This window comes from Vidua chalybeata, chromosome 5 (genome assembly GCF_026979565.1).
Source record: "Vidua chalybeata isolate OUT-0048 chromosome 5, bVidCha1 merged haplotype, whole genome shotgun sequence".
Classification (NCBI taxonomy): domain Eukaryota; kingdom Metazoa; phylum Chordata; class Aves; order Passeriformes; family Viduidae; genus Vidua; species Vidua chalybeata.
Genome location: NC_071534.1, coordinates 29,944,464 through 29,958,418, shown reverse-complemented (window position 1 = coordinate 29,958,418; position 13,955 = coordinate 29,944,464). Strand labels below are relative to the sequence as shown.

At 45.1% G+C, this 13,955-nt stretch overlaps 1 protein-coding gene across 10 annotated transcripts in view; it reads right to left on the bottom strand.

Annotated features, from left to right (window-relative positions):
• STK38L (serine/threonine kinase 38 like) overlaps window positions 1–13,955 on the bottom strand; it is a 58,748-nt gene that overhangs the window by 15,638 nt on the left and 29,155 nt on the right. For all 10 annotated transcript variants that reach the window (XM_053942759.1, XM_053942751.1, XM_053942760.1 and 7 more), the window contains 2 exons: window positions 2,771–2,915; window positions 949–1,000 (listed from right to left, as the gene is read on the bottom strand). In XM_053942759.1, the coding sequence (XP_053798734.1) occupies window positions 949–1,000; window positions 2,771–2,904 (186 nt within the window). In that variant the 5' untranslated portion in view covers window positions 2,905–2,915. The remainder of the gene's footprint in view (window positions 1–948; window positions 1,001–2,770; window positions 2,916–13,955) is intronic.

The window sequence follows — 13,955 nt, the reverse complement described above, 5'->3', positions numbered from 1 at the left end:
CACTGCCTGAGGCAAGGACTCTTCATTTTGGGCAGTGTGAAGGATCAATAAAAGCTGAAACTTGTACCCCAAGTGATGACAGGCAACAAAGAGCTTAGCAAGCAGCAGAGGCCCTGGTTACAGATCTACAACAAAATCCATTTGGTTTATGGCAGGCAAACAACCAATTCTGAAAGAAAAATCTGTCCAAATGCCATCATCTATTTTGTCTGATGAAAATGTCACCAGGATTCACCCCAAGAGAAGACAAATGCTGTATGCAAAGATGCTGAGAGCTCAGAGTCTGCTAAGGAGATCCCTGGATCAGGCACCTGCCAGACTCCGTGCTGGGATTACAGCATCCTTTTAAGCCACGAGATGGCAATGCACACCCACATTCATCTTCCTGCTTCTCAGGAATTACAGCAGCCACAAAAACTCCAGAAGGACCGAGACACTCTTCCTACTTATTTCCCAGCCTATCCTGAAGGCAGACATGGTGTAATGGACCTCAGAAAAGCAACTTATTGGCCGAAGTTCTGTGAGGTGGCAACCAGACTGAGATCCCTCCTCATCTGTGTCCAAAAGGAGCAAAGGTGTGATGGTTTATTGTTTAAATCAAGAAAAAACAGGTCAGCATTTTGCTTTCTACCCATTTCTAACCACATGCCACTTTTTTTCCTTGCCAAATACAACAGCAAACAATTTTAATCTTTGTAAAGCTTGCTAGCTACTTGCTGTGGCCATGTCTCATCAGAACTACAAGTAGCATGAAAAGCCTTGGGTAGCTATTGCAAGTATCAGTCAAGCATATTCCCAGCTTCCCTAACATAAACAGGTTATTAACAGGGGCAACACTCATGTTCAAAATAAAACCTTCTGTCATGCTGGCTGATGTTTCTGTGAGCTCTTCAAATGCCCATCTGAAGCAGTGGGACAAAAGCAAAGCAGTTTGTAAGCAGTATTTACCTCCTCATCTGCAAGGCCTTCCTCTTCCATAGCCACTTCCAGCTTCTTCTGTCTGCCAAGGAGAGAAACAGGGGATTGCACCTTTCATTATTTATTAAAACCACACATAACACCACAGCAAGTCAACACTTTTGTTTCACATACTCCAAGTACTGAAGAATTTGCCTCAGATGGAAATTTGAATGCAGACAGCCCCACTCCACGCAGTTACTCATTTGTGAACAAAGCTGAGGAAAATGTAGAAGCAAATTTAAGCACATGGTTATGTACTTGCAGAATCAGGCATTAAACATATACGAAAAAGTATGTCACTCGAGTGATTATATCTTGCTGAACTGAGGCTGGTTTTATCAATTAGGATTACAAACCAGAATAAAAATGATTTTTTTTCACCGTTTCTATCTCAGCTCCATCTCCCACATGCCAGCCAGCTTCAGCTTCCATCCCCTCTGTGTGACAACCTCCCCCTCAAGCCCCATACCTGGTCCTGCTCCCCTTCCTCCCATGCCAACTAAACTCCACCCCCTGCATGAACCACCCTCTCCCTTCCAGTGTCCTGCCCAGGCCAGGGCTCACAGCTCCAAGTCTTCCACCAGTGCCGTGCCAGGCTGGGAGGCTCTGAGAAGGGAGGAAAGCCTGGGAATACCCCACAGGTGGCAGGGGTCAGCACATGGCAGTGTGGCTGCAGGACCCCTTTCTGTCCACTCACAGGATGCTCCTTTACAGCTGCTGGGGTGCAGCTTTCTGAAGGCTGGTTACCCCCCTGCAGTAGGCAAGAATTCAAAGGCTTGGAGCCAGGCTGCTGGTGCCTTTCTGCACTTTGGGAAGTACAGCAGGATCCTCTAAATTACAGGCCCTTGATAGACAGTCTATTGTCCTAACTAGAAGCAACCCCATTACAAGGAATAATGACTAAATACGATGAAGAGAGAAACCCTGCTGCTTGACTGAAAACCCTTCAATTAAAAACATATTACCAGGGGAATGACAATTTGACACACTAATGACAATCCAACACAACATTCATTATAATCAAACACTTGGTGCTTTGACACCTAATTCAAGTGGCACTTCACACCTCAGAGCCAGGACTGGGCACTGCTGGGAGAAGCTGAGTGGTGATGACCATCCCATACTCCCATGCGAGGAGTACCAGGCAGCACCACCCAAGCAAAATTAACAGATAGGGATTACATTATCCCCAAAAGTCTTCCTGCCCACCTGAGAGCTCTCAAACCCTCCATCATCAACCCCTCATTTCTCTGCTGCCACTTATTTCCACACCAGCTCTTTGCCTCCCTTCCTTACCCCATCACCCCATCAAACACCTCTCAGCCCTGTTCCCTATCTCCTACACACTCCCTCCTGCAGAGTTTGGGAGTCTTGGCATGAGCTTCATGGTGCAGAGCAGGAACAGACACCACAAGCCACTGCCTTACCCCAAACCAAGCTCCCACCCCACAGCTGCTCTGCAGAGTTCATTCCCTGGGGCACATGCAGAGGAATCAAAGGTCCTCAACCTCACAAAGAAAGAGAAACCTCACATGTACTGCAAAATAACACCCTGCACAGAGCAGTTTCCACAAAATAGCTGATGAGGAGGTGAATTGCATGAAAACATCAGAAGTGGATCTCCTTAACCACTCAGTGATTGGGATGTTCACAGGTTCCCCCCAAAGACAGCCTGTGCCCTCTAGGAATTCACTCCCTGCCACCACATACAGAAAAACTTCCCAGAGCTGTCCCATCCCTAGGGACTGAAGTGCCCCTGAACAAACAGCAAGAAAAGCTGCAGAGGGGTGAGAGGAAGCAGAGGCAGTACCTGGTTTCCCTCTCTTCGTGCTGTATAATCAGGTTGCTGTAGAAGTTCTCCAGCGTGAGTTTGGCCACTGTCACTCTCTCCCGGGTGTGGTTACTCATGGGAAAGGATGTTGTAGTCCCTGCAGTCATCGCCATGGTAACATGTACTGAAACAGCAGGTCAAATCATTACTCACTTCAAAAAGAAAATTAAAAAAATTATATTCCTCTTCCCCACTCTCCATCTCCAAATTCTTAGGCACTCCAGAATTCACAGTAAAGGCACTGTTCTTTAGATATAAAAAACTCGATTAAAAGCTGCCTTATAAAATTATCCCAAGATAGCAGGAGGATGTGCTACCCACTCTCTAAAAAATAACATGTTGGCAAAACAAAGAGTGAATCAGAGCAAAGAGCACTGCACGCTCTGGGCAGCTCACCCAGCTGTGCTTGTCCACAAATAAGGAAAATGTCCCTCTGGCAGAGCTGGGGCCAGCCCAGTGGAGGAAAAAGGGTAGGAGAGAGAAGGATCAGGTAGCTCCCAGAGCACAACTCTGGGACAATTGTCACAACTCTGTGGCAATTTCAGACTCCAAAAATTCTAGATGCTAAAAAAAAAGGATGGGATAAAATGAGACAGCAAATGGAACAAACCCCAAACCCCAGTCCAGAAGAGAAGTTATTTCAAGGATGAAGACAGCCATTGAATATATTTGAATTTTAAAGCTGCTCCACAAAGTTACATGTGGCCAGGTGATACTTACGGCTTAGGGCACATGGTCACTGGGCACCTAAAAACTGGGAAGAAAGAAGAAAGAAAGCAGAAAGAAGAAAGGCTGCTCTCCTTGAGAGCTTTCATCCTGAACCCAAATAACTTGGATGTACTGAACAACACTTTTTAATGCTGGAAAAAGACATCTCAGGGCAGGTCTGAATGCCCTGCGGCTGACCCAGGAAAGCCAGGGGAGATTAAAAAAAAACAATGAACCAGCACAGTTTGTCCTAAGATTCATGCCCTACCTGGAAGTGGGTTGAGGCACTTTAGGAGAGCCTCATGGAAGAAAAGCATGAAAAGCAGCATCTCAGCCCAAATCCCATTTGGTCAGGTTGTTTTGAGGTTAGTTTTGGAGAATTACACACAAGTACACATCACAGAACCATGGAATGGCCTGGGTTGGAAGGGACCTCAAATATCTTGTTCTCCACCACCCTGCCATGGGCAGGGACACTTTCCACTATTCCAGCTTGCTCAGAGCCCTGTCCAGCCTTGGACACTGACAGGGATCCAGGGGCAGCCACAGCTTCTCTGGGCAACCTGTGCCAGGGCCTCTCCACCCTTACAGGAAGAACTTCTTCCTCATATCCAATCTAAACCTGCTCTCTGTCAGTGTGAAACCATTGCCCCTGTCCTGTCACTCCGGGCCCTTGTCAACAGTCTCTCTGAATCTTCCCTTAGGCTCCCTTCAGGCACTTAGCTTCCTTTTCATTATTTATTTAAACCTTCCATTTCACCAGAGGATTGTGCAGAAGACAAATCCCGAATTAGGCTTAATTTAAGCAGATCCTAATAGCTTTTGAGGTGAACTGATTGGGGGTTTCATACAGAAGAGAACTTGCACGTCCACACTGGGGCAGGAGGATTGCTGAACTCTCCTCCAGGCTCTTTGTTTTGATTCTGCCTGCTGCACTCTGAGAGGGTGGGATTTTTTCCTGTGGATTTTTCATGGGATCTGATGTGACAATAGGATATTTGTTGCCAGAAACACAGCTGCAGTGTCACAAATAAAGGCGTTTTATAGCATCATGTAGATATTATTTTAGCTGTTTATTTTGAAGTGCACAAGACACCAGAATTCTGAGAATAAAAATATATCTCTCCATAAAGGCACAAAGAGGTTTTAATAGCACTACAGCTGCTTCAAAGTGATGCCAGTATTTCTATTTTTAATCAATCTTTTATTCCCTTCAGTTTTCTACTAAAGAAAGATGAGATCTGTCAATTCCTAGCAGTGTTTACTAAAAATTAGGCAGTTCTGTTCTTTACACAGAAACATCCCCCATGCTGGACAAGTCTCCAAAAGATGGGAGAACTTAGCACTGGTCTCACTGTTGTGTTTATTGTACAATTTTACACCTTTACCCTCAATAGGTGGGAAAAGATAAATACAAATCAGTTGATAAGAGCAAATCAAACAGAGCAACAGCTGACCACACACAGGCATCTGTGATTAAGTTCTTTCAAGAAATGACCTAACAGAGTAAAAATCTGCCTTCTGATAATTTTGGAATATCAAGATAGAGCGGCATTAACTCAGGCTTGAAATGGATTAACCTTTACTTAAGGTATAGCAGGCACACTCTCACACCGGATATTTCTCCTTTCCACGTCTTGTATTCCTGGTAGGATAAAACAATGCTGCAACTTGATTTCCTGTTCATTTGTTTTGCCCATGCTCTACACTCACAAATGCAGGCACTGCCATACAGCAAATCCAAGTCACTGGGCTTTATTAAACTTGTAAAAAAGAGATCCCAGTGGCACCCCACACTATAAACAGTGGGACTGACCCTCATATGCTTCACACGAGGGAAATACAGATGAGTGTCCCCGGTTAGCTCTACCACTGTGGGGAAAAAAAGAACCCAAAACCACCACGAAGAAAATATTTGTAAAACCGGGTCTTCAGAGTTCCCAAATGAAAAAGAGCACAGACCTGGCAGGAGGCACGAGATATCCCACAAAATCCTATGCGAACTCACAGCTGAGAAAACTTATTCAGCCTTTTTCCTCCTGTGTCTGCTTCCACTAATGAGCCCCCAAACAGAGCACAGATCCACATCCCAGACAAAATATTCAGCTGGGAGTCACCCAGTACAGTCCTTAAGCATGACCTTTAAAAACAAATGATGCAGAGGGATGGGGGCAGGAAGGAAGGAGCTCCAAAATAGGACCTTTTATTGACAGTACACTACTTGTACTGACCTCACCACATTAACGGGAAGGCTTTGAAAAGGTGCCACCCATAATTCTTGGAAATGCCCTCAAAAGCCTACTAGTTCACCCAAATCCATTCCACCTCCATAATGGAACCATTCCACTCCTCCTGCATCACTGGAATTACTTTAGTCTCCCTGGACCATAAAGAATGTCACATTCAACCAGCCATTTAGCCAGAACTCTGGCTGACAGGGATCTTTCTGAAGGGCCTGGAACATCCCCAAGTGTGAGGAAGAAAGACATCAAACGGATGTAATGGACAGGAGCTGCTGAGCCTGTGGGACCAGGGCTCAGGGCTGCCAGGAGCAGAGATGCCATATGTGCTTCTTGGCCCAGGAAATGAGCCCGTGCCTCCCGCAGGGATGGCTGAAATCCCAGCCTGAGCTCTCCTGATGCCAGCTCGGCACCTGCAGCATGGGGTAAGGAGCTATGGATGTGCAGCAGCCAAGGAAAATCTTGCTACCAGAGGCAGGAGGGAGAAGAGCACAGAGGGGAGGAGAGGAGGGATGTTCCTGAAGGATGAGGGAGAGCAGGGAACAGCTACAGAAAAAGGGGAGAGCAGCCAAATGCTACTGAACTGGAGTCTTCTAGAGATGTCTCCAAGCAAGTCCCTCCTGATCCACCATTGAATAGAATATGCCAGTTGGATACAACTCTCCCTTCTGGTAGAAAAATGTTTCCTAATCAAAGCATACATTTGACCTTTTTGTTCCTAGATCTTTCCTGATTGTAGAGTGAAGTAGAGAAAGGCCAAGTAGCATTGACTCCAACTTCAATCTGCACTCCAATTTGTCACAACAGCTCTAAATCAAACTCTGCATCTGTTTGCCTGGAGTTTCCACCCCTCAAACCCCCACATTCAGATTCTGCTACACCACTGGTAACTCCAAACCCCACATCCTCTCTGGGGCACCTCTTGGCAGCTCCCACAGCCTGTCACTGTTTTCATTAAACTATTGGATCAAGTCTATTATTAATGAGTGCAAAAATCACTGAGGCATCCAATCCCACCTGCTGCAGCAGCTCCGAAGAGGAGAGGTGAAAGAAATCAAAGCAAATGGAGAACTGCTCTGCCCTGAAACGCAGCATTTTATGGGATCACTTTCTAATCAGGAAGGGGTAAGAAGATAGAATCTAAGCCTCCTGCACAGGCAAGTCTCCTGCATAGCTGTGTCAGTAAGAAAAAACACAGGATATATCAAATCAGGCTGGATCTATACTATCAAACTGATCTGAACCTAAGTCACACACTGGAAACATAATTTTTCTTTTTGAAGTCACATGTGTAGTACAGTTATACAGTAGCCCTAGAATAAATTTACTCAGGACTCAGTGAGTATTTAAGTTAGGGAGCAAACCTCACATCCAATTCTGCCAGAGAGAAAAACACCTTTTTTGCACATAACAGAAGGATGCTGCTGGTCTCTGATTTGGATTTACAATGTCAAGCTACATACATGTTCAGCAGGACAGGGAGGAGCAATCCTCCCTCCAAAAGGACATCAATTCACAGAAAGATTGATAATAATTTTAATTTATCCACCCAAGCATACTCCTTAAGCCCAGCAGTTAGGAAGGCAGTTTTGTATTACAGTAAAAACTGCCAAATTTATGAAATTTCCATTTAACATTCTAAGAGAATTTGCCTCTTGAATCAAAGCCTCTGGATAAGGCAGATACCGAAACGTATTTTTGCCTTTCAAAATTCCCATGGTTTCAGCATGACTGTGAACTTGCTCCTGCAATGAAGTATAAAAATGGCATTTTTCAAGAATTAGGAAGTAAAAGAGAAAGGAGAGACAAAGCAAACACAGAGCACAACAAAGTGGGTACCTTCAGAAATTCCAGCTGTCATCACCGTGCCCAGAGCTGGGGCTCTTCTGGGTGAGAAGTGAGAGCAGACTCTGCTTGGCTCCTTCCAGACAACCCAGCCCAGCAACTCACCAAGCTGAGCACTAAAACCCACAGCTGACAAGGAATATATTTTAAAAAATGACAAGGATTATATTTAAAAAATGAGGTGTTATCTAGGAAAGCAGCACGGACACTGCAAAGCTTCCAGCACAAGTGCCAGCCCCACGGTCTCCAAATTGTTTGAATTCTCCTAAAAAGAAACAGGATATATATAAAACTGGAAAAAAAACAATCCACCATACACAAATAACAGCATGATTCACACTAAGGGGCAGTGGGCAGGGCCAGACAAATGAAAAAAACAGCCCAAGGCTCAGCAGGATGATGTGGTGGGATGTACTCTGAGCAGCTTCTGAGATGTGCAGCCATACGTGGGGTGAGCAAACACAGAGCAAAGATAAAAATGCTGTAAAACAGTTGATAGCTCCAGTGAGGGAACAGAAGGAGAAAGCACCATCAGCCTAGAGGGAAAATTACTTTCTGCACTACAGTTTCTGCTAGCACAGGTTTGGCAACTGTGCTGTGCATATTTTCACCATCCAGTTGTTTATATTGAACCTCCTCCTATTGAGGATCACAGAACAGCCTGGGCTGGAAGGAACTTTGAAGACCATCCAGTTCCAGTCCCCTGCCATGGGCAGGGACACCTGCCACTATCCCAGCTTGCTCAGAGCCCCATCCAACCTTGAACACTGACAGGGATCCAGGGGCAGCCACAGCTTCTCTGGGCAACCTGTGCCAGGGCCTCACCACCATCACAGGAACAGTTTCTTCCTTGTATCCAATCTAAACCTCCCCTCTGACACTTTGGAGCCATTCCCCCTTGTCTTGTCACTCCAGGCCCTTGTCCAGAGTCTCTCTCCATCTTTCCTGTGGGTTCCCTTCAGGCACTGGAAGGCCACGATGACATCACCCCAAAGCCTTCTCTTCTCCAGGCTGACCAATCCCAATTCCCTCAGCCTTTCCTCCCAGCAGAGCTGCTCCATCCCTCTGATCCCCTTGGTGTCCCTGCTCTGGCCTGGCTCCAATAGCTCTCTGTCCTTCCTGTGCTGGGCCCAGGGCTGGATGCAGCCCTGCAGGAAGGGCTGAGCAGACCAGGGCAGAGGGGCAGAATCCCCCCTCTCCTGGCTGCCCTGGGTGCAGCCCAGCACAGGAGGTTCTATCTTCTTTTTCTATAACCCAGTTTAAATCCAATTCCAATTTTGATTAACCTCCAGAAACACCCAAAACTCAACAGGACCCTGAAGTCTCCAAGCAGCAAGCTGAAAAGAAAACCTCACTAGTCCTATCTATGTCAATCATGGTTCAGTATTTTTCAACTCTTGGGGTGTGATCTTAATATTTGTGTTATTTCTAAGTACAGCTTTCTGTGCTTAGAACAGAACCTTGTCCAAAGTTCACTCATGTCAACAAAAAACCCCTTCAGCTCAATGGGTTTTGACCTAATAGTCCCATTCCAGCCTCGGAATGATGATAGCTGCTGCTACTGAGTTTCATAGTTATCAGATCAGCATGTTTGCCAAGCACTGCTCTGGGGTATGTTTCAGACAGAAAAATAAATATTCCGTTCCTCCGTAATTCATGTTTTCAGTAATATCACCATTCACAGGCCCCTGTTTTATTTAATCTGCTACTGAAAGGAAACAACATTCTCTGCTAGATAAAACAAATCAGATATTTCACGTGCAGATTCTTCTTCAACATTATTGCCATGACCAGATCCTTCTGACAGCCTTCAGTTTTTACAACATTCTCCCTTTGGGAAGGGAAAACTAAGTGAGACTGCAACATGCCATCACTGACACTCCAGAATTTCATTTACCTTGTTTATGTACTTCATCTCCTTTAGCCTTCCTTCCCCAATGTGCATTATGGTTGAGTAAGTTTTGTTACCTTAAAGTTACAGAATTAATTATATTTGTTCTATTAAAGCATCACTAAAAAACGGAGTGAAATTAGCCCCATTGGAACAGGCTTTGCTATTTAAAAGCCGAAGTGTTCAAATGTTTTAGCCATTTTCATCACTTCTTCCCCATGGGGCATCTGGGTGAGGTGCCTGTTAACAGTCCCAACTGAAAGCAGAAAGCGCTCCATGACTCCTGAACCAAAAGGAGTGGACACTCCCAGTGCCTGATCCCCAGGGCCATGAGAAAACCCTGGGGAGACACTGCCAGGCACACAGGACTCGGGATGCAAACACTGCACGAGTCCTGCAGCCACCATGATGATGATGATGACACCAGGGAAACCTGGGGGACAGCAAGACCCAGAGAGATTTTGGGGTGTCAGCAGCCAGCTCCAACATGCTCCCTAAACCCCAGAAGACCTTAATGCACCCAAAAAAAAACACATGAAGGAAGGTACTTTTCTGCCTTGAAGTTGATTCTAAACCTAAAAACATCCCAAAACAGCAGTGTGGGGCTCTTAATTAAAGCAGGCAAAAAATCCCTCTGCCAAACAGCAGGAACCCCTCCCAGGCCATGCCAGGGCTGTGTGTGTGCTGTAAGCTGGCATGAGCCAGGACTGTCTCTGAAAGGAGCCATCCCATTTTCCATCCAACCATCTGTTTGTTTCCCTCCCGCTGCCGCTCTGTGCTTTGTGCCAGCACAAGAAGCTGCACGACCCACACTGAGGAACCTCTACCAGGCTGAAATAAATTCTTTTAAAAATAGTTTGGGTGAGGCTGGTTTCACCTGCAGGGATTGACCAGGGCCACCCTGGCCCAGGCTGAGCCCACTTGGCCCTTCCCATGGAGTCGGTCTGAAAGCGGGAAATAAGCGAGCATGGCCTCCTCATCTTTTAATTTGGCTTGCAGAAATTAATCTCGGAAATAATTCCAACACACCCGCAGTAATGATAAGGAAATATTTCCTAATATGGAATAAAAACTGAATATTGGAGTTGTGCTGCACTCCAGGATTTCCTGCTATTCAACACAGCTGAGCAGCAGAAGTCTCCCATGAACAGTGGCCGAGACTCAGCTCTCTGCTGCTTTCGACGAGCAGAAAGAGCAAATTCATTTCCCTGACAGGAAAAGGTACAGGCTGAAACTATGTGTGGGTATACAAGAGTATACAGGGGAATACCTGCATAAACTAAGTCTACCTACACCTATGTAAGATCCATAAACTATATGTATTTCCCTTGAGAGTTAATCTTTTGTCCATTTCAAGTAGCAAAGAAACTTTTGATCCAAATGTCATAACCTTGGCTTTCACAAACAATGGAAGGCTGGCCATGTGAAGTTTAGAAAAGCAAATCTACTCATAAGGTCACTTCCATCTCAGCTCTACTTGCCTCAGCCTCAGTGATACAATTACATTCTTTAAGCTCTACTGTCAATAGCTCTGTCCCAAAGTGAGGAGCACATTTCAAGACATTCCCTACTATAAACACTCACTCAGCACTGAAGGATGCACAATCACTTGCCAAAATCTTCCTGAGCACAGTTCTTTCAAATAACTCATTTTATTACCTTTTCTTCTTAAGACAATCCAGCCATTGGGGTTTAGCAGTAGCCACTCAAACTGCCTCACTGTGCATGTGTGTGTGCTGTACTCACCCACCCACCCCAACCTAACAGAGAAAGGGGACACACAGGGGTCGTACTTCTGCTCCACCTGCAGGGATGGAGGGCTAGAGCCAGGAACAGGAAGGGAACAGAGGTGCTGGTGTCTCCACACACTGCTGTCTTCCAAGGAGTGCTCCATGTGGGAGGTCAGCTCAGGACAACACTCTGGATGACTAAAATGAAGCATGAGACATGATGAGGGAACCAGACCTGCAGTCCCAAGCAGCCACTCCTTTACTTCCAGTGTTTACCACTGGGTGCATTTTCATTTCCTGGGGACAAGAGAAATCAGTAGCTTGCTGGAAAGGCAACAGTGCTCTGCAATAAAATAATACTCCATAGGCTTGCTTCATCTCACGTCTATCTGTCCTTTTTCCTGGCTCTCCCCACATTTCATAGCGCTGCAAATCTTTGTCTCTCAGAAGTGTCTAAAAACAGGAAGCTTTTCTATTTACTGGAGTAATTACATTCCTGTGCACTTAAGCATTTTCACAGCTTTTAGCAGGTACTTGCAACCAGGCGTAAGAAAACATTGCTTTAAGACCTGTTAAATTAACTGGCATAAAAAATGCCTGTGCTAAATATATTGCTGCAATATTTTGGATCATGAAATAATTACAAACAGAGCAAGGACAACAATCATAAATGTGCTTCCTCCTCAGTTATTGGTTTTCTGGATAAAGTCCTACTCAGATCCAATGAAAAACATGTCCCACTCTAAAACATGTACAACTGTCCAAAGGAAAGTCAGTCACAGGGAGTTTCTCTACATCTTTTGTGACAAAGAGGCACAAGTTGGGACAAAAGCAAAGAATAAGCAAAGAAGCTTCTAACACACCACCAGTACAAGTTTCAAGGAAACTGTATTACATTTTTACATGTCATCCAAGAAGCTCTGCTCTTAGATTTTAGGTATTTTGTAAAGCCCTTCTACTTCCTAAGGAGCCTAGGGAAGCAGTACCTTTGGGAATTAGGAGGGACTGTTGCACTGAAAAATGCTCGAGAAGAAGGCACCAAGTTTGCTTTTCTTTTTCACTGATGTATGTTCAAATCCCTCACTCTTGCCAGGCTCTTTTTAGATCACATCAATCAAATGAAGTTATTACACATGATAAGTCTGTGCCAGCAAAGGAGCTGACTGCTAAATGAGATGGAGAACATCAGTGCCCAGCCATGGCCTGTACAGTGCCTCCAGTCAGGGTTAATGAGCACAACAGAGCAAAACTGTAAATGCAGGTAGTGTCTGTTGTCAGTGTACACAACACTGAAGAACAGATGTTTGCCCATCCAAATCCCACTACAGCACTTCATTCCTTGAACTGTGATATTTGGAGCAGCAGACAGCTGCTGGCACACAAAGCAGACTAACTTGGTGAGGGCCCAGAGATAAAGAAGTGTATGTAGTTTCCTGATGTAACAGAGGAGCACATGGTACCACCCTCCTGCTGCCTGAAGCTGGGAAGCAGAATTGGAATGGTGGGGATGCAGCTGAGCCATACTCTTACCATCAAATCACCAGCACCAGAGGTGGAGAATGAAGCTTTATCTCATAAAGGAACCCTAATGACAACACCTAATCCCCACACTGATAATAAGGATAACTGAGAAGAGAAAGCTTTACCACTGTGCCTTATGATCAGACTGGTTTAGGGGAGAACAGTCAATACAACTGTGGTCTTGTATTTCAACATTTCTATCACATTGAGAATGTATATATCACAAACACACAGCAAGTGGGTAGCTGGAGTTTATCCCTCTGAGATTTAGAGGTTTAGGTAGAGAGGAAACAGCTTTTGCAGGAGCAGACTGCCTCGTGAAATGTGAGACTCTTCCTGCAGCCTTTCCTTGACGTCTCAAGTGCTCATCCCCTCCGGTGCTGAAGGGCACCAGGAATGCTTTGTTATCACAGTCTCTATGTCCACATGATCCCTCCTACATAACTGCATATTCACCCTTCTAGGAGGAGAAGAGGAAGGCAAAAAAGGACTTGCATGCAGGTGAAAGATGATGGAGGTGTGTGATGGGCTTTAGCTCCCAGTGAGTAATAATTCTCCAGCCTTGGCCTGGGAAAGTTCACTCAGAATGGGTGCTGTTTTCCTTTAAATTCATCTCAGATATTTGATTCTATTACCTGGTTTCCAAGTTAAAGAGAAGCAAACCAGGGTGTGGATAAAAGCTCTGGCTATATCCAGCTGCAAGGGAGGTAGGGGAAAAGGAACAGAAGAGATCTGCTTAAGTTTCTATCAGATATTAAGGCTGTATGTTAAACATGCATGAAAGGGTAAATTTCCAGATGAAAAACAAAGAAATAAAATTTAAAGAGACAGTTTCCTAAGCTTTCAAGATTAAATAGGTTATGGCAAGAAAAGCAGAAAAATATGACAAATTCTGTAGGAGCAAACCTTTCCCACCAAGGAAGCCTTCAGAACAGAAAGCCTTGGAGCATGTCCTGAGGACTAAGCACTCTCTTGACTGAGAAAAGGAGCAGGACCTATCAGTAGAAGAAGGGCTCTTCATGTAACAGGGGTCACCTCAAGCAAAGGAGAAGAAACACTTGTGTTCCTACAGAATGGCTCTCACTGCTCCTTTTCAAGGTAAAAGTCTCTACTGCCCTGTAATGTGACCAAGTGTCACTGTGCCTCCATTTCTTTATCTGTCAAGTGCAGATAAACACAAGCAGAGTTACCCGCAGGAAATCTAAACGGAAATACCAGTTTTGTACAAA